The sequence below is a fragment of the Gymnogyps californianus genome, chromosome 20 (genome assembly GCF_018139145.2).
Source record: "Gymnogyps californianus isolate 813 chromosome 20, ASM1813914v2, whole genome shotgun sequence".
Taxonomy (NCBI): Eukaryota; Metazoa; Chordata; class Aves; order Accipitriformes; family Cathartidae; genus Gymnogyps; species Gymnogyps californianus.
In genome coordinates this window covers 3,785,795-3,806,328 of record NC_059490.1, presented here as the reverse complement: position 1 = coordinate 3,806,328, position 20,534 = coordinate 3,785,795, and the positions used below count along the sequence as shown (strand labels likewise).

At 43.1% G+C, this 20,534-nt stretch overlaps 1 protein-coding gene across 2 annotated transcripts in view; it reads left to right on the top strand.

The window, feature by feature from the left end:
• The window catches only part of SPNS2 (SPNS lysolipid transporter 2, sphingosine-1-phosphate), a 189,756-nt gene that overhangs the window by 42,137 nt on the left and 127,085 nt on the right, over nt 1–20,534 (top strand). The window contains exon 1 of one of the 2 annotated variants that reach the window (XM_050908903.1): nt 7,595–7,889. The exons of the other annotated variant lie outside the window; for it this stretch is intronic. Coding sequence (XP_050764860.1) covers nt 7,595–7,889 — 295 coding nt within the window. Of the gene's footprint in view, nt 1–7,594; nt 7,890–20,534 lie in introns of those variants that run through there. 2 annotated transcript variants of the gene reach the window in all.

Below are 20,534 nucleotides of genomic sequence, written 5' to 3'. Positions count from 1 at the left end.
CTGCATCTATCTCACTGATTTTTTTTTTTCTCTCCCTTAGCTCCCCATCCCGTAAAAGATAAGCTTAAGTTCAAATCTACCTACTCCATGCTACTTTACCTAGGCAGTGGATTGAGAACCTCCTTCTTCCTCTTTCTTTTTAAGACATGAGTGATCTCAGAATAATCCGGATGTTCTCCTTCAAATTGCTCTTAAATTCCCTATCTTGACTACATTCAAACTGTGATCCCTTCAAAGAATCTCACTAGTACCTGTAACCACCATTACCTTGGGTAGAAACCTAGCTCAGCTTTCTAATTTTAGAGTAGTGCTTTGGCTCTGAAAAATGACTTTGCCTTTTTTTCTTCTTTTTTTTTTTTCTTTTTTTTTATGCTCATGGTATAGAATTTGCTGTGATATACAAAGAGCTCTTTGACCAATGTTCTTGGTCTCTTTACAAGCTGGGCAGGGCAATCCACTAGTGAAGCACGCCCTGCATGTTCTGTTTTGTTTGATCAAGTGGACTAGTCACCAGTGTGGACTTCAGAGCTTGAAACTGTTGCACCACTAAGAACAATAGCTGGTTCCTTCCATCCTATATACCTAGTTGTCAAATCCTGTCCCATATAATTGTAGGCAATCATTCAGTTCAAGGATGTAATTGCTGTTAGTCCAGATGAGTGCATCCCCAATATCTTCTTATAAACCAAATGGCTTCACTATAAATGCTGAAAAGGCAAGAAAATTACTAAATGTGAAATAAAATAAACCCCTCTTCTGAAAGCACAGATTGGCCCTTCAGGTGCTGAGGCTATAGATGTTTTTTTAACTGCAAATGCTTCAGCCCACTTGGAGTGCTATAAATTCAAGTGACCCTGACGATGTATTAACATAAATCACATGAGGTTATGAGACTGGGATTGTAATTTTGGGGACAATGTCTGGGACAATGGATGCTCAGCCCTAATTACAGCTGCTAGCATTAAGCTGGAATTTTCAAAGTTGCTCGAGGAAATTTGGTCTTGAAATGAGTTACATCAACTTGACTGAGAAAACCATGCAGTTAGAGCTGTACAGTTTCAGCCTGTTCCACTTTGTGTGACCTCATCTTTTATCTGCCCTCATGTGGGCAAAAACAAACAGTGGAACCGTTTCTGTTAATGTTGTTTTTGTAAGGATCCCCTTCTCATGGCTTGAGCCCTTTTGTAAGATGCCAGGAAGCTGTTTATAAATTGGTAACTGTTGGGCCTGTACTTATTGTTTTGGGATTCCTCTGCTCCCACATGGACCTGGCAGTCCCTTCCTAAAATGCTGGGGTAGTGCAAGTTACTATTTCTGTAACTATCCATTCCACACTGGATTCTTAAATGCTAGTTAATCAGACCTCAAGTATTCAGCTGTTCTGAGAAGAGGGACGCTAACAGCAAATATGCGTGTTATCATCTGCAGAATCTGACTCCTCTAGTGGGAGCAGGCAGTAGTTCAGGCTCAATACCCTTCATTCAAATATGGGACAAAACTTGCCAAAAATGTGGCATACTAGTAATTGTAGTCCCCGTTGGGACCTGAGGTGAGACCACAAACTCCGTTTATTTGGAGCATTGAGACTCCTCTGAGTATAATGAAGGTCAGTACTTTTGGAGATGGATCACTACATTCAATAGTCTGGAACATCGAAGGCCATTCACCAAGAAATTGCGAAGGACAGCGATGGTGTTTGCCTGCTGTACCAACTGCCTCTGGATACTGTGATTCTGAGCAGTCTGCTATGCCTATAGATTTTTGGTTTGGGGTTTGCATGTGTTTCTTCTTGTTGGGTGTGGGGAGGGGAGGGTGTTTTGGGGTTGTTTGGAGGGTTTTTTTGGTTTTGGTTGGCATGAGATATTATATGTCAGGCTGGTTGGAATGCTATACAAATGTAACTGAAAAATTCACAAACAAATATTCAGGCACTTATGTAGGATTGTAGGGGAGGGTGAGAGCAGCTGCTCGTATTGTTGCAAAAGCTAAATGTTTTCATGGAAATACAGCTGCTTCTGCATCCAATTTATCATTTCAAGCACTACAGCACAAGGGTCAGAAAGGCACTGGGCCTTGGGATGCCAGCTTCTGTTCATGGATTTTTTCCTTTGACTCACTGCCTCTGCCTCCATCATGTTTCTGTTGAACTCAAGGAATTAAAACACCACTACACTTTCAACATTGAGATTAAGCCTAACCTGCCTTCTGAGAGCTTTTCAAACTTCTGTGCATCTCAGGACACTGTTCATCTCTTCTCTGCTTAATGAAATTGTTCTGAAGGTGACATGGTCTGGCCGCGTTGCTGTGTGCATATGGCACCCTGCACAAACAGGTTTCGGCACACCAGTGCCCAAAGCTCTCCTCAGCGAGACATGTCATATATGAGTGTGGAGGGAAAAGGACAGTAACCAGGGGGTTATTCACATCACTGAGTGTTGAACACATACCTTAAACAGCTAAATTAAGAGGCTGGTCTCTCTAGGTAGTTTAAGGTAGAGAGCCTGTTTGAGAGAGTGACTGCTGGAAAACGTGGAGGTATATGCTAATGTGTATCCCCCTTCGCTGGTTTGGAAGACCTGCTCGATGCTCAGCAGGTCTCCCTGGTACAGCACCTCACACAAGAAACCTCTGAGCTGGATGAGCTTGTAAATGCGTAATATCAATTGTTAGTAACAAGTTAATTCAGCTAAGAAGTTTCTGAAGAAAAAAGAAGCCCGGAGATACAGTGGGCATAATGGGGAATGTAGGTGTGTAATTGCAGGGTGGTTGTTCTTGCAGAGCTGCAATCTGTTTGAAGTCCAACAATGGGTAGGGCTAGGGAGAGTTCTGTCATTGTCCTGCTCTTGCAGGCTCTTGTAGCCTTGATGACCACCTGACGATATGACCTTTCATAAAATTTGGTCAGGTTAAGGCTTATATCTGGATAACCTAAAATCTGGGGTTTATGATCCTGTAGTTTGGTGTTCTGTGTAGCTTTATTTTTCTTAAGTGAGACACTCTGTGTGTCCCTGTGTTTGAGTCCTGATTTTGAACCAGATTAAGCAAAACATGGGAAAAGGACAAAAGTCATTTTGAGTCATAATTATTTACAGTCTAACATGTTAGACTATTGTAGGCAGTTACTGCTCCTGATAACAGTGGTGGCTAGACTGGTGTACATTTTGGTAAAGCATTACTTCAGGGAGACGCCAGTCCTTTGACAGTTGTGTATTAGAGATTATTGTGACTTTTGGAAGTACAAAAAGTGATTTTTCCAAGAAAAATCTCTAGCTGGGCTAGAGATGGAAAGGCATTTTCTTGTAATTTTCATTATTTCCAAAACAGCAATGTCATGTCCTCTTGATGGTCTAGTTCCTCAGGCTGTAGTAACTGCTTAGATTAGGTAACGTCCAACCTGGTTATCAACAGGGCTCAGGTCTGGGTTTTGCCTTCCACGGGTGGTCCAACCCACCATTCCCCTCTGCAAACAGTCCCTTCCTCCCTTTCCCTCACAGCAACAGCTGGCAAGGGGGAAGGAGGTGAGAGAGAAGGCAGTTGCTGGCACCTAGCACCAGAGGATCAGCCATCGGCCCTTGGGGGAGAAGGTGGCAGGCTGGTCATAAACTTCCTATAGGCCAGGTCTCGCCCATGGACCAGCTACTGGGCTGCGTCACCATAGTTAATATTGTGGTTTTGTTTCCTCAAAGGTAAATTATAGCTGTTGTCAAACAGAAGTGCTTTTGCTCATACTGACCACCTCTAGAACTCTGGAGATGGGGAAAAATCAATAAGTGCAGACTAGGATAAAATAAACATTTTCAAGCTTTTAAGATACTAACAAAATAACGAAAGGAAGAAAATAATCCCTGAAGGGATAAACTCTGTTGACTGCGCTGGGAGAGAGCAGGGCTACTAACAAGTAAATTTGTTCTTTTCCTCGTTGAACACTCAGCAAGACGTCTGCAAGTACCTTTCAGCAGAGCATGGTTAAGGACTTGTGCATGGTTTCACTTGGTCTCATCCAGACAGCATATCTGTGTTTGAGGCCACTGGGACAAGACAGTGAGGTGGTATGGGCTGAGGTGCTTTTAGAGACATGCCTAAGGCTACATTACTTGTCTGCGGAAAGGCTGCTGATTCTCTTATCCCTAGCTAATATCTGTTAGCTGGAATCTACAGAAACTGGCCAGAGCTCATTCTGGAGCAGAGATGACATGCATAATCAGGAAGAGGCAGAAGGATGAGCTAGACTTGCTTTTAGTTGTATCTACACACCTCTTGGTAGTGTTCCCAGTGTGAGGGAGCTTCCTAGCTTTTAGACAGAACACAGTATCACCAGTTTCTAGAAAGATGCTGTCCATCTTTATCACCTGGGCTACAAGAACACTACTGTTTTGCAATCACCATGTCAAGGTTAGGTTGGTGTAATGTGCTTTCCTAGGGGCTATGCTCTGATCAATCTAGCGACTGAAGTAGGTGCAGAAAATGTTGCATGCTTGGTAAGCAGAGCAAGAACTCATATCTTCAGGGTTGGGACTTTAACCCATCTAGCCTGACTCCTATATCATCAAATTACAGCTAGTTGTCTGCATGGAGTGCAATAGCTCATGTTTGAGTTCAGGAATGCCCTTTCTAGAAAGGCAGTCAACCTGGATCCAAGGACATAAAGGGATAGAGAATACATCCCTTCTTTAGCATTTTGTTCCAGAGGATAATCACTCTGTAACAAATGTGAACCAGATGATTCATTAGATTTTTCTAACTCCAGCTCTCAGCCGTTGTTCTGGTTCTTGCTATGCCTTTTCCCACTTGATTAGAGCTCTTAGAACTGGCGTTTTTCTCCCCATGATAGAACTTGCACACTGTAATCAAATTGCCTCTCAACAACCTGTAACAGCAAAACCCAGCAATGTCTCTAAGCTAGAACCTATTCTGTTCCTCTTAAGAGGTAGTAACCAGTGATTTTAGCAGTTCAGTCATATGAATCATCCTGCCAGTAAAGCCAATTCCATCGCATTTTTTCCAGTTCCCTCTGCTTTTCCTTTACATAAATCTCATGACATGGATGCACTGGCATCTGCTCTGTTTGTCTGTGAGTTTCCACATACAGCTGAAGGTGTTAGGGTTGGCTGTAAGACCGTGCATGTCCATGTAAGTAACTGCCTAACCAATGCCTCTCTCTGCTGCATCTGTAGATGTCTCTGATCTGAAACTCCTCTCTGTGTCACAAATAAAAGGATGCTCTTGCAAGCCCCTTCAGCTTCATCCTGCATTGCTCTGTGTTCAATGGCCATCAGAAGCCTGCCCGAACTTCGGAGCATATATGTTGACCTTTAATATTAAGTTGGTATTTGGGCTGGTTTCTCTTTTCTTGGGGATTTGCTGGATTGAGGGAGATTTGGAGAAGTCACTCCCCAGCCTTTTTAGGCAGCTATTTTAACGTGCAGTAAGCTGTGTTTGTGTGCTTGGTATTGGTTACAAATGAAAAGAAATAAATTCAATTAAACTTCTGTTTCTTAAGAAAACTGTGCTTTTTTAGTTGCTTTCACGGGAACCATTTGTCCCATAAGACTAAGGTCTTTAATTTTGCCTTACCTTTTAATCTCATTAACATCTTCTGAACATTGTTTTCTGCGTGCAAAGCCCAGGGGTAGCCCAAACAGTGAAGAAAGAGTGGACTAGACTTTTGAGCAGACCATACACATTTGAGGGCTCCTGGTTACTTTGGCTGGTCTCTGTGGAACTCCTTGAACCTGTAGTTCAGCTGTGTTTAGTGCCTGGTATGTCTAACTTAACGCACGAGTTTTGCCTCCGCTGCTGGGCAAGCTATGTGGTCTTTGTGAAGCCATTTCACTCCTCTTCCCCCCCCCCCCTTCTTTCCTCTCTTTCCTCTCTTTCCTTTTTCTGTTTAATTCTACCCTGTTTTTTTTTTTCCCTCTTGGGCTATATAATATTCTGGGTGCATGCTGTCACTTGACCACATTATGTACACCACTTGAATTCTGAAATTAGTGGGAATGTGAAGAAGCAGTTTTCTTACTATAACCTTTACCATATAGTCAGTCGCATCTGAACTGCAGATGCTGCTATAGAGTGAAAAATGATTCCCTAGACTTCGACAAGTCAACCAGAACATTATCCTATGTTAATCCAGCTATGTTGTTTCTGTTACCGAAACTAGCTCTGGAACATCTGTGCAGACCTATTCAAGATAAAAACGCCACTTACCATTATGTGGGAGTGTCGTGCGTCATCAGAAACGGTGCTTGCTCCTTTCCTCAACGGCGCGTTGCTCAAACAGCCCTGAATTGCACGCTGACTCACCAGAAAGTGCCCTTTTCACCGGCAGCATCCTGGGGGTTCCTTTTGCAGTATCTCACCAGATTACTCGCATAGTCCAGCCCTGGTGTCATCGGTGCGGGCTCTGAGGAAAGGGTGTGACAAAGGCAGGTATGTTGAGCACACACACACCACATTGTGCTGTGAGTAACTCCGGTTTCCTCGGAGGTCGGTGACGGGGAGGCAGGGAGGGGAGTTTGTTTAAATGTGTATCCTGGAGACAAAGGCTTTAATCATGACACAGTTTCATAGGTAAGATCAAACTGAGAGAAGTCTGAAATCGTAAGCTACTGTTCTTGGACAAGTGCATGCGAGCTCTCGAGCAGTCATTTTATTTCTCTGTTTTTAGTTAGCTTTTGTAGTTTTACTACAGGTAGGACAGGCTGGAGCCACTCTGGTTGTGAACGCTTTTATCTCTTTGAAGACTTCTCCTTTTGAAATGAAATTTCTCTTGGCCGTTCTTAACTCAAAGGTGGAACTTTATAGAGAGCGGGATGAAACTGTTTTCAGTGGGGGGAACTCTGGAGCAATTTTACTTCCTTTGAAGATGCACATTGTTCCTGAAGCAACTTCTGTGCAATAGGGAAATCGTCTGGGGCCGAGCAGGAAGCTGCGAGGCTGGTAGCACATTCCGGCGTGCCCTCACCCTGCCTCACAACATCGTCCCTTCCCTGACAGCAGCCTTTGTGTGACTGTAGACAGTTCTGGGGGTTGGAAGTAGGCAAGGTGTCTGTACGGATTTGTTCCTAAAACCAGATCAGAGGGTGGGCCTCCGTGGCCCACGTGGAGTTTACTGTTGGATACAAGGCAGTATTGCTTCAGTCCTTCTTTTTGTTCGGTATTTCTTTTGCCAGCTAACTACACAACTCTGCCGCTCAACGCGTTCTAAGCCCGCTGTGCAGCGCTGTAGAATAACAAAGCCGGACCAAGGGCACTGGTGACTTAGCCCCACCACGTTGGCTCTCCCGCAGGAGCGGGGCCGCGGCCGGCCCCCAGGGCCGCGCTGAGGGGACTCCCTTCCCGCCGGGGCGCGGGGCGGCCGTTGGGGCGGGGCGCGCGCGGCTGCGCGCGGCCGCTGAGGCGGGACGGGGCGCGCGGGGGCGGGGGCGGAGCCTGCGCCGGGCCCCGCCCCGGCCCGGGCAGCTGTCAGAGGCGGCGGCGGCGGCCGGTCCCGCGGGCAGGCGGCTGGGGCGGCCGCGGGATGCGGCGCTGAGCGCGCGGCGGCGGCGGTCACTCCGCGCGGGCTCCCGCGCGCCGCGGTTGCCTCCCGCAGCCCATGATGTGCCTGGAAAGCGACGGCTCCTCCGGCAGCAGCCCGGGCTGCGGCGGGCGGCTCCGAGCCGGCGACGAGGAGGAGGAGGAGGACGGCGAGCGGGGCTGCTGCGGCCGGGGCGCCGAGGGCGAGGTGCAGACCCTGTCGGGCAGGATGAACCCGCCGGCGGTCGGCAAGCACCCCGAGCGCCCGGCCGCCCGCCACAAGGCGCCGAGCCTCGGCCGGGCCCGGGTGGCGGCCGCCGGCATCCTCAGCGTGGGCAACGTGCTCAACTACCTGGACCGGTACACGGTGGCAGGTGAGGGCACCCCTCGGCGTCCCTCCCCGTGAGGGGCGCCCGGGCCCGCCGGGGCGGGAGGCATCCCCTGCCGCCGCGGGGCCAGGCTCTGCCCGGGCGCGGTGCAGCCGCCTCCGTCCCCGCCGCCGCCCGCCCGGTAGGGCTGCCCCGGGAGCGGGGGGGGTTGGGGGGGGGCGGGCAGCGGGGCTCGCCCACCGAGCCGGGCCGGGGGCTCCGGTTCGCCGTGCCTGCGCTGGAGTAAGTCGTGAGGGATGCGGTGTGGCCGGCTGCGGCGGGTGCCCATTGTGCGGACCCTCCGGTATTGTTCTCCAGTTTGTCCGAATTTTATCGAAAATAAAAGGAGGTGTCCTTTGTTCGTCTCGGCTCGATGGCGGAGTAAATGTTTGGTGGGGTTTTTTTCAGAGAGGACTGGTGCCGGGTAGCGCTGGGAAACGCGGAGGTTACTTTATGTGATTTTGTGGGCTGATGGGAGAAGCGTTATTGATCTTATGAATAGTATAGATGCTGTGGGTGACAGGTGCAGCTGCTGGCAGATACATACAGTCTGCTGTGAAACGGGGGAAATAATAGAGGAATGCGATCACTTTTGTTTCTGTGGGTGAAAATCGCACTGAAGCAAATCACCTTTGCTTTGTTTCTGTCGAGTCCCTCCAGCCTGAAAAACCAGGCTGTCCTTCAGTCCTTTGCCAAGGAGGGTCCCTTCTCTGCAGAACTCACAAGTAGGTGACAACAGAGCTGCCTGATAGTTTCTGCTGGCTGGCTGGCAGCGGAGCGATACGCAGAAGGAGCAGCAAGGCAGCTGCATTGCACTTTGCAAAGCGTCTGTTTTCTTGAGGTAAACATTTTAAAATCGTGCACTCCCTGACGGATGTGTTTTACCAGCTGTACTATGTGCCTCAGTGATTACTACTACTATGAAGCTCAGCTCTGAAACAAATGTGTGTTAGGATGTTTACTGTACAGTCCCTGGAGGGGACTCCTCATTTATTCTTGTCAGGCAGTAACAGCAGGGAAGAAGATGATTACTGAACTTTTTCTAATTAGAAATGAATTAGGCTTGTCGGTATTCAACTGTCTCATGTAATTAAAATATAATACATATTCTGTGTTTGGCAATACTGATAATTTTATCTTCAGAGCTTATAAAGGGGTTTGTGCATGTATAAATTTTGCTCTATGCATATACATATTTTAATCACTAGGACTCAATGTGCTGTTAAACAAATCAGATATTTGTTTATACTACATTAAAATAATATATGTTTGTAGGGCAGTAATAGTGTGCAAGGGACATAAATCTAGTCACTATTGTCAGAATAAGTTGGCCAGGTTGGCTTTGTTTTGTCTGGAGTAGGGAGATGGGGAGAATTAGAACGAAAATTTAGCTGACACTGCTGTGTCTTTTTTATTATTAATTTTAGACAGGGCTTGCTCCTTCAGGAAATGTAAAGGCTAGTATTGGGAAGTATTGAGTACTCGCTTGGTAGTCAGTGTGTTACAGGAGGAAGCTTGAAGATACAAGGCTGATCTGTTATTACTGAAGGAAATTGTAGTTTGCTCCCTCACCCTCAAATAGGAATCTCTCTAGTAGAGAGTTTTTCCATGCATTAAAGGAAAATGGTGCTTTGTGGTAAGCTTCCTTATCAGGAAGCTATCCCCCCACTTGTGCACACTTTTTGTTTTTAAATCACTGTCTTATTCACCTATTTGCTGTAGTACTTTCACCAAGACCTTTGTCATCTGATTTTTCTGCCTGCAAGAACAGAAGGCGTGGGATTCTCTGGCAGAGGAAGGGAGAAGCATCTTCGTTTCTGGGAAGGCTGGAAAGTGCCTGACCAAACAGAGGATAAAAATGCCTGCCTACTGTGATGTAGTATTGCCAGTCCCAACGCTATGATTGCCAGTATTTCTAAGATAAGCTCTGGTTTTACAGTGCTCGATAATTGCCCTGTGGAACTTATCTGTTAGCATTCAGCTTGATATCAAAGATATAAGATCTCAGACATCAGACTCTCCTTTGGGGACAGAATGAAATTTTGCATGATCTTTTTGTCTTCTGTCAATTGGTATTTACTTTTCAAACTGGTGTTTTATAAAGTGCTAATCCAAAACAAGGAATAATTTAAATCCAGTCTAACAGAAGAGTTGTGGTAATAAAAATGACGTGTTTTGAGCTCAAAACTGACTTTATTATAAAGTCTTGTCTAAAAGCAATCTTTGCTTTTATATTTTGAGTCTTAGTGCATACCACATGCTTATGTGACGTGCACTTGCATATGAATCAAGCTAGCGCTTTGAATATTCAGCTCATGTCTCAAGACAGGTAATAATTAGTGAATACAACTCTTCAGACCTTCAAAGTACCTTTCAAATATGAATTGTTGCAGCAACGTAATAAGGGAGTTTAACACTAGCCACGTTATGGCAGGGGAAGTAGCATCAGAAGTTATGATTTACCTAAGGCCAGTGAACTGTTGTGAGAACTGGAATTAATTTCTCGTTCCAGCTCTATTTGAAACAAGCGTTAGAAGAGCACCAATACCAATGGAAACTGGTTCCTGAGGATTTGTGTCTCTAGGGTGATCCCTCTTGTGGGTTCTCTGATGTCAAATAAGAGTTGACCTTTGTCATTAACCTTTCTCTTCTTGTTTTATAAGAATCTCTCCTCTACCCAACCATTTTTTTAAAATGAAAGTGTTGGGAGCTTTGGGACTTCTTCCTGCTGTCAAATTTAGTCAAAAGCAGGTCAGTGGACTCAAAAGTGATTAGCAGGCAGCTGACAGACAGGCATAAGCAAACAGAGAATCCAGTGGTATGGGCACAATACTACAAGTACATCTTCTATCTTACTTGAAAACTTGGTTGCAATAATTTTCGTCTTCCTGGTCACAAATGCAAGTATAAAAAAAGCAAGTATATATTTAGTGTATATGTGTAAGTATATGCAAGTATATATTTAGTCACTAGGAAAAAAGATCATATATGGAGTTCTTTGTTGCAAATGTAATTCCCTGGGTATCTTCCACTATTTTCTAACATAACCACAGAGAAGCTAGATATAGATGCATCCAGTCAATGCAAGGAGATCTTATGTAATAGAAAGAACTAGGCTGACCTCTCCTATAGCACATCTTGCTCCTAAAAGTAGAAAGCAAATGCTTTTGCATTGCTAAAAAGTAAACAGCAAATGTGGTATGTCTTGATGTTTACACTCTGGATACAAAGACATTGTGGATAATGAGTTGTTCTTGGGTAATCTTTTTTCAGGTGCAACAAACAAGGAAGTAGCTGTCTGTTTCCTTAGTTTTGGTTTAATGACTTCCCAGTATGGACTACATGAGTTTAGGATGGGATGTGCCTTTTGGTACCTGGGACGTTCCATGCCAGAACTTGAGTGCAGTTCCTGAGACACAGGACATATACAGCTTCACACCTGACACAAAGTTGCAGCTCTTTTGGGAATGCATGATGAAACTGGGCCTCCACTGAGGACTGGCCTGCTTCATACGGTTTAAGAATAAGTTTCTTCCAATACTTTAAAAATAAAAAGCCTGCACAGTAGTAGTGGATGTTTCAATAATGTCCTTATGTTTATGCAGAGTTGGAAATTTCCAGTGTGTATAGGGGATGTTAAAATATAATGATATTTGGGAGAAGCTGTCCCAGACAAAAAGTGGGAGTGCCTCTACTGTGGCTCTTCTAAAGAAAAGATTGAAAACTCTGTGCTGAACATTACTGACTTGAAGGGAAATGATCCTCTGCAATTTTCTTAATAGGTCTTTGATCATACTGAAAACAGTTGCCTGTGGAAAAAGCATTCTTTCAAGAGCCGTGATATTTTGCTGCTATTAGGAAAGCAAAGAGTAAGGAAAAGGGAAAACTAGCAGTAATGAAACCCTTGTAGATTACCCGTGAAACTACAGCATTTCAGCCATCTGGTGATGCTGGGACATACCTTCTTCCTTAATGAAATTTTGGGAAAAGTCATCTAACCTTCAGAAGCTTGGAATGTGGTTTCACAATTATGCCATGGATGACCTTTTACTATGCCTGCTGTTGACAATGAAAATAGTCTTGCTTCATTAGGGTGTCACCTCCACCTTCTAATTCAGACGCTACTTCCTGGCCTTTCTGTAGTGCCTTTAATTTAAAGGTAATGATTTAATTAAGCTGGAGAACTACCCAGTAAAGTAAACGAGTCTTACTATCCCACTACAGAAGGGGAAACAGAGTTGTAGAGTGTCGGCGATTTGCCTGTGGTAATGTAGTTAGTGGCAGAGTCTTGGGTGGTATTAGTTCATCCTTGAGGTTCTCTGTCCCTGTGACACAGTATGCCATAGGCTTTGGTTTGCTGTTTTTGTCCTGTAAATGTCTGTAACTTGCTAATAACCATATTTGTGTTAATTAGCCTCTCATTACAACACAGTTGCAAATCAAATACCATTCTTTGAAGATACATACATGCAAATGATTATGGAAAGTTGAAAGTCAAGTTTAAAAATATGTAGTACGAGCTACAACTGAAGGGTTAGGAAAGGTTCAACACTAACTCTCAAGTGCAAAGACGTTCAAGAGGTTATAAGCCAAAACTGCTTCTTTTTACTTGTGAGCTCACATTTGTGATAGTAATATATTACCTCATAGCATGTTTGATACTGAATGACCTTCATGCAGTCTGAGAACTCATGTATGTAATGGGACAAAGACAGCCCCTTATCCCCATCGTAGCAAGACTATGCTCAGTGCTTATAGTTTCAGGGAGGAAACCATTAAGAGGCAGTGCAAGCTCTTCATTTTTTGTCTCTTGTTGAGCTAATCTCAACCTAGGACTCAGCTGTGGAAGGAGTGTAATGTTGGAAAATGTTAGAAAAGAATATTGACAGAACCCTACTTGAGCCAGCAGTGCCACTAGCTCACGTATGTGAGAATTTGCAAAAGGAGGACAAGGTTTTGCTTGGACAATAGGTACCTGTACCTGGCTCAAAATTCAAGAAGTACTGCACTGTGAGCAGAAGCTAGAAGGACTGAACCTCATGCACTTCAAAAGCAGGCAACAGAAGGCACTCTGCAGCACAATGACAAGGACTGTGTAGTAGCATCTAGTTCTCTAACGTCGTGTTTTCCCTGTGTGATGGGCTTTATTGCATAGTCAGCTGCTTCCTGTTTGCCGGTTCTTATGCGAGTTGGCAGGATTTGTTCCAGAGTATTTTACATTTCAAGTGAAGTCTTACTATGTTTAATCATAGTATTTTTCTTCCTTGTGATGTAAGTTTGCCAGATAGTAACTATCTTTGTTATTATGTGCAGATTTTCCTGTTTGACTCTGAGATCCTCTTTCATGCATGTTGATTAATTTTATCCCCAAAGCATCCAAGTCATCACAGTCAGTGAATGTGGCTTTTATTACATGGAGTTAAGATCCTCATAAATATTAAGTGTGTTCTTAAGAATAATGTGATGATCTTACTAGTCCCTTGATCTCTGAGACTGTCAATATCAGAAGCTGTGTGGAAAAGCTTCTCTGGTCAAAAGTGTGGGAATTCTGTAATCATTCCTTCAGGACTTTTCAAATACCATGCCAAGCTGTAATAGGGTTAAATTCCACCAGGCAGCTTGTTTTAGTTGTTCCTATTATTATACATTTATTCTTTATTGCTTCTGGTAGACTGTACATCAGAAGCAAATAAGCTGCCAATTAGGTAGCATCGTGGGCTACTAAGTTCAATAGATGTTGTTAAAAGCTGGTGACTTCTCCCCTAATATGAAATCCCATAGCTCTTGCTTGGGCTTTCAAGTGCTGAGGAACTTGTGATTGAAAGGTGTTATAACGTGTCGCCCGAATCAGGTAAAGTTTGTAAAGGTCTTGAGGTTCCTTATAACTTAATAAAGGCTCACGGTACCTATTCAGGAGATTCAATGGGAAACCGTAATTTTATTTTACAGATAGAAATTAGGAAATTCAGAGATCAGAACTCTTGCTGAGTTGCTTGTTTGCATCATCATTGCTTTATGTGTATTATAGACCAAGACATCATTGTGCAGCTTCTACTGAATCAGATGGTGCACCCAAGGTACTTATAATCCATGTATATCAAGAGATATCAGAGAGCTGTAGGCCATGGATGGGAGAGTCTGAAGGAGACAAGAGACAGTATTGGTTAGCGTAAGGGGCCCTAGGAGATTAGCAGATGTGACTTATTTGGTAGGCAGCATAGCCAAAGAGTGAGGAGAGATTTGAGGGAAGACAACGGTAGCTTTCAGCAAGTGTTTACAGACAGCGTCTACCAAACGTGATGAGCACCACAGGAGAAAGCGTGAAGATGTCTGTTGGAAATGGATGATGGAGGATGATGCCCTTCTGCTGGCTGAGAGGGTTTTCTGGAAATTGGCACTACGGATGTAGGGTGATGAGTGTTCTAGAAAAAAATAATGTACGTTCAAAATGAATTCTATAAGGGACCTGTGAAGTGCCTAAGGGGCCATGGAAGTTAATGGGAGTTCAGCAAAATGGGCTTGGGCTCAGAGCCCAGAGAGGTATAAGTGAGGTGAACAACTCCTGGTGGTTTCCAGAGAAGTTTGAGTACAGAACTTGGCATGGACCTCTCTTGAAAATTGCATTTTTGGTGAACTGGTCTGAAATTCTTGGTCTGAAAGTCAAGAAGCAAATCTGAGACAGGTACAGGCAAAATAAAAAAACCCCAACAAACAAACAACAAACCCCTAAACCCTTAGTTCTGAGCTCTTAACTACTAGAACCTCCCTTGGAGTTTGGTACAATTAAAGTAGTTCACCACGCTATTCAAAGACTGGACGACTACTTAGAATTGGCACGCACAGCAGGCATCTCATACGCATTTTTTCTTTTTTTGACACATCTGTTTTCATTGTTATTTTGTGGGTGTTTCTGTCTTATGTAACCCAGCTATTTCTGTAGGGTTGCAGGGAAAGGAAGTAAAAGGGAGGGAACGCTAATTTCTGTGCTTCTGGTTTTACAACAGTATAAATAATCAGGAAAGTGAGAACTTCAGGGATCCTGGATGACTGAAGGGATGTAGAATCCTTCACTTCTGAGGTCATTCCTTTGGACCTGTTGCCAGTCAGGGGTGGCTGAAGGTTTCTTTTGGAAGGCTCTTGAATGAGCTATTCAGGACTTTCTGGTGGTCTCTTTCTGCTCTTCATGATGCTGTGTGTTTCATGAAAGCCTCCACACAAGACATGGCTGGGAACCACCGTGTTATCTCTCAAAATATAAAATGACAGAGTAAGGCATTGAGTTCTGCTGTCAGGCTGATCCTTCTAGACAGCAATGAAGCATGTCGTGAGACCAATGTAGCTGCTCCCAACTATTCTGTACTTCTGTTTTTGAGGGAATAAATATCAATCATCCTTCTCCAGAACTGTTGATCTTCTACCACAACTGAAATCATAGAGCAATTTTAGCTGAAGAGAAGGGAGAGAAATACAGAAGAAAAACTCAGCTTTATGCCTTGCCAGACCTAAATTCAGGTTTCAGCAATATGAACATGCCAGGGTTATGTTGCTGGTGAACAATATTATCTCCTACAGGCCTTTTTTTTTTTTTTTTTTTTTTTTAAATACCTTTCCAATGCTTCTGCTGGTGGCCAGCAACTGCAGTGGCTGAACAGAACAGCAGAGGGAAAAGATGAGGGTTTAGATGGAGAATAGCTGCAGTAGTAGCTTGGAGCTTGGCTGGCAGAATGAGAACCACATGCTGGAATGAAAATCCTTTCAGCCTTGGCATGTGATGATGTTTTTTATTTTAAGGCTGCATTGAACCAAAATTGCAGTAATCCATTTTACTCCTTGTTCAGGCTTCTGCCAATAATTATGTAAATAACAAAACACAGTTAATTATTTGTTTCATAGCTTCCCATTTTCTTTATTTGTATTAGAAACATGTCATTATTGTCTTAGAACGTGAGCCCTGTGTTCTTGGCAACATGGAAAACAAGAGTGGGTGAACTGACAGGACTTCTGTCTGCATGAAGCCTGCAGGGCTTGAATTAAACCTACCCAAAGGTTAACTTTGATTCATATGGCTGTCCTATGATTTGATGATCTGCTCTCTCTGCATATTCTCGTTTCAGAAAAGTGATCCTTTGGGAGAGTATGCCAACAAAGCAGTACAGATCTGAAAGGGGGGGTCTTGCCCTGTTGTTGATTTGCAATTTTCACTTCTTTCTGCCTGTCACCTCTATTTCATGATTTGTGCCTGTGTGGTAGTGATGACCTTGGATGTTTTGCATTTATGCTGGCTTATATAGTTGCTTTAGCACACTTTTGCTACAAGGTGTGCAGTTTGGGAAGTTTACAAACCACTGTGTTCTCTTGCTGTATACCCCTTCAGTGAGACTTTTCATTTGAAAATGTGAGACTATGACAGGATTTTTTTTTTTTTTTTTTTTTGCGTAAGATACTGGATTCTTATTTTTACATTGCCTTTTAGTGTTGGGTGGTTTTCTCCAACAGGCTTGTGCTTGTAAACTTTATCCCAGCTAGACCCACTGTGGCTTGGCTGTCCCGAGCAGCACAAGTTAAATAATTTGATGTGACATCAGCTGACCAAGTTACACTGCTATCCAGGCTTTAGTAATTGAGCAGGTTGGTGTATGAAATATTGGTTATGGGACACTGAATCAGGGCTGCTTAAGCACTTTGGGGCAGGGACTAATTTTGTGCAGTTCCAGGCATACTGTCAGTGCTAAATAATAATTAATATAGAATTGCAACACTGTTAATAAATGCTGACTGTGTAAGTTAGTAAACAAACTATGCAATAAGGAAAAATGATTTCTAATGCACCAGTGTGGCTCATAAAGAGTGGTCATTGTGTTTGTGTGTTAAGCTGTTAGAACTCAAATACTGCTGCAGCTATACTAATGTTAAAACATTTATAATAGTCTTGTTATTTCCGTCTAGCAGCCAGAAATGCTGACTAACTTTCAGGATAATCTTTAATATATTCAGGAAACAAAATACCCAACGGCCACTGGTGACTGACACCTACAGTGCTCTGATTAAAACTGACAGTTCCTGATCAGCTCCGTCTTGGATGTGTTAGTTCCTTCTCTGGCGGGGACGAGAAAGGGGGAGGACAAAAAGCGATGTAATGTATTAGGAGATGAGACTTGACTTTTCATTTGCCATTTTTGAGGAATTTGTAACTCATAAGTACCAAACAAGGTACCTGAGTAATAGCACTTGGAAGTGCAAACATTGATCTCTCGATGATGACTTTCCTATAACAAGATATGGAAAATACTGAAGTGTTGTTATAGACAAAAAATCAATGACTAGAAACCAACAATGTGCTGAGATTCCTGAGCTTCTGATGATCAATTAAGCTACGGTGTTTGGGGCACTAAAAAGCGTGCGTGTGTTTTATTCCCAACTGGTATTAAGGCAAGGGAGATAATTTTTTTTTTCCCTCTCTAAATGAGAGGAGTCCTGGTGTTTTTGTTCATCTGTGCTTGCATACAGACTGCATAAACAATTACACAATCCCTAATGAAAAACCTTGAGTCACTGGTCAGAACGTGAGGTTGTTGGGTGCTAATTCTGGCCAAAGGTTAGGCACTCACCCACTAGTACTCCACACAGCGAGTGTACCTTCTGCCCTTTCCTCCCTGCCTTTCTCCCCAACAGGATTTCTTAGCTGTCGAGGGAATAACCAACTTTATTTCATTTACCTCTGTGTTCATTTAATCTACTTTTTATATGTATGCAGGTGCTGGATGCTCATGAGCTTTCCTAGCACGTACTGCTGTGTGCTTGCCGGCTCTGTGGTGTACTTTGAACTGTACAGAAGTGCCGAAAAAGCAATAAAATTAATGATTTTGCTTCTTTTGCCTATTTCGTTATAGCAGAGTCTTGGTAGAACTGCTCAAATTTAGGGTCACTTGCTATTTCCTTCATGAAACATGTATTTTTAGGTAGTCATAATTTGCACCTCTTACATGTTGTCAAATTCCAGCTTGGCATAAAAGGATATTGCTCGCAGTTATTTTCTAAGCTTAGATGTGTGACCAGTTTTAGAAGCTAGTGCACTGTTTTAGATGTGCTTTAACACCCATGAAATTGGGTAGACCTTTCACTACTTAAGTAAGTTTTGGGTCATACTCTTAAGTCGCTGGGGTTGGGGGCACTGGAGAAGTGGGGCATCTTTCTGAACCTGTATGTCTCAAAAGTTACAGATGCAGTGCAGGGAGAACAGCTACGCTTCTTGGAGCTTATTTCTAGTGAAAACACATTTGTTGAGTTGCTGCGTAGTGCCCTTCCAGACGTTCTTAGTGTCTCATGTCATGCTTCAGTAAAGCTCTTAAAAACTAAAACACTTTTCTGAGTAGGGTTAAAATTACCTTTGTCCTTAAAGGTGTGCTAAGATGCATGTAACATTAAGGCACATTTTTGGCAGCTATTCAAGGTGCAGTAGGTGTTACTTTAAGTTATTACAAAGCTACCAAAATTATCGGGTTTTTTGACTGTGGATCAAGAGGGATTGCAACAGTAGCTGAAGAAGAGAGAGGTAAATCACTTTTGCTCTGCATTTCATTGTTCTTGTTAAATTTCTTTTTCTCATTTGGAAGTGACTCAAAATTAGTAATGCTTCTGTAGTCATATTATGTTCAAAAAATATATAACGGTATAAATGTCAAACTCTGTACATCATTGCAAGCTTACATTTGCCTCGCAAGTGTACATTTAAATCACTTGCATTGCTGAAAGCCACTTTACTTAACAAGAATAAATTAGCAGTAGAGCTAATGTTTGAATAAAAACACAAGTTATGTGAGTGGCTGGATAGAGGTTTCTATCTGTAAGCACATGCAATACAATCTGAATCAGGATTTAACCGTCTTGATTTAAATATTCAGTCAAGCTCTGTTATACCATCCCTTCACATTTTCTATGTGAATAGGAAATATGTTCATCCCCATTTAGGAATTACTGGACTTTGTAACCTGACGATGTTTGGTTTTATTCCCTTGAAGACTTGTGCAACTGAAGTACAAACTGCTTCAATCTTGAGTGGGAGAGATTTCCTATGCAGTTGCTATCTGTAGCAAGAGATTTGTGCACACAGAACAAGCCCAGCAGTGGGAAAGTTCGGTTTGTCTAGATAGTTGCAGACATTCAGCCTCTGGTCTCTGTGCAGAGACTGCCAGAAAACAACAGGTAGGATCAGTCATAGTGTGGACATCACTAGTTAGTAGATTTAAATCACTGATCTGATAATTAAGCTGTTTGTACCTTTCATTAATCAGACTTTTGGCTGGCAAAACCAGTATTTTTCAGCGCTTCAGTTTTCTTGGTAGATTAAAACAAAGACATAAAACTGTTTGCTTGCATGAGTTTGGCTTTAGTGGAAGAAGCTGGTAAGAAGAAAATTTATTAGCAGCACAGTTTTTCCACTGTTTTCAGGGGTTCTGCAGGGTTTTGTTCTGCAGGAGTAAGGTTTGCTTTTTCTTTTTTTTTTTTATCAATGCTATTGGCATAATATAGAAGATCACTGTTTGCAGCTTCCATTCGAACATGTGGACTCCAGTTGCCTCTGCTAGTATTGAGTAGTAAAGAGAGGAGACCTAAAATACAGATCTTACAGTCATGCAGGAAGTTACTATTTTAAAAAATAGGTTTATAAGTATGATGTTTCTAAAATATATCTGCTCCTTTATAATTACACAGTTTAGATATTAATACATATAATTTTGAAAGTATAATTTAGACTCTGGTAGGTAGTGTCATGACAATTTTAAGGTAGATTTAAAAAAATATTGTACCTAAATATCTCAACAAGAGCAATTTTCTTCCTTAGTGATATTCTTGGCCTTAGTCTGGAGGACCTGATCCTAGACTCTGGTGGGTTTTTTTTGTTTTGGGTTTTTTTCCCTTTTAACCCAGAATGCAATAGACACTGAAGTGTTCTGTCTTTTAAAGAAACAGTCGCAGGGTGCTTCTGTAAGATTTTAGGGCAAGAGGGAAGCAAGAGCACACTTTGGGTACTTTTAGGTTACAAGTTATGGTTAGAAAAGAGTCTCTTGGCAGCCCTTAAAAAGCCAGGTAGTAAAAGACTTGGTTGGTGGTAAGCTGAAAGAGTGTAGCACCTGCAAGTGTTATGGATGAAGTGTCAGTCTGTGTGTGTGGTGTTGTGTTCACACAGAGCTTCCAGACTCTCCTGCTCTGTGATGTATTTCTTTTAGCAGATTTGTTTCCCTTTAAATCTGGGATAGCATCTTTCCAGTCAAAATTGCTATGTGGCATGTGGTTTGCTGAGGGGAAAGCAAGTAATTTTTTGTCTACCAAAGGATCATGCCATGTCAGCTGTCTGATCCCCCTGTAATTTTGCTGTGGACCACTGTTCGGTACCCCTGCTGCTGAGGCTGCAGCTGCATGCGCCCTTTAAGTTCAGAATGGGTGCTTAGAGGGTCCTCCCTCTTTTTCTTTCCTTCTCTCCCTCCCCCAGGCTCTCACTTGTCTGTAATCAAATTAAACAGTGGCACCAGCCCCAGTGGAGAAGAGCTCCTCTGTTAGAAAGCTGTCCCTCTAGAATTTGCACACAGATCTCATCATTTGCACCTGCCGTTGCTGGCTGCTGATATGACCTTGTGTGCCAGCAGCTTGTGC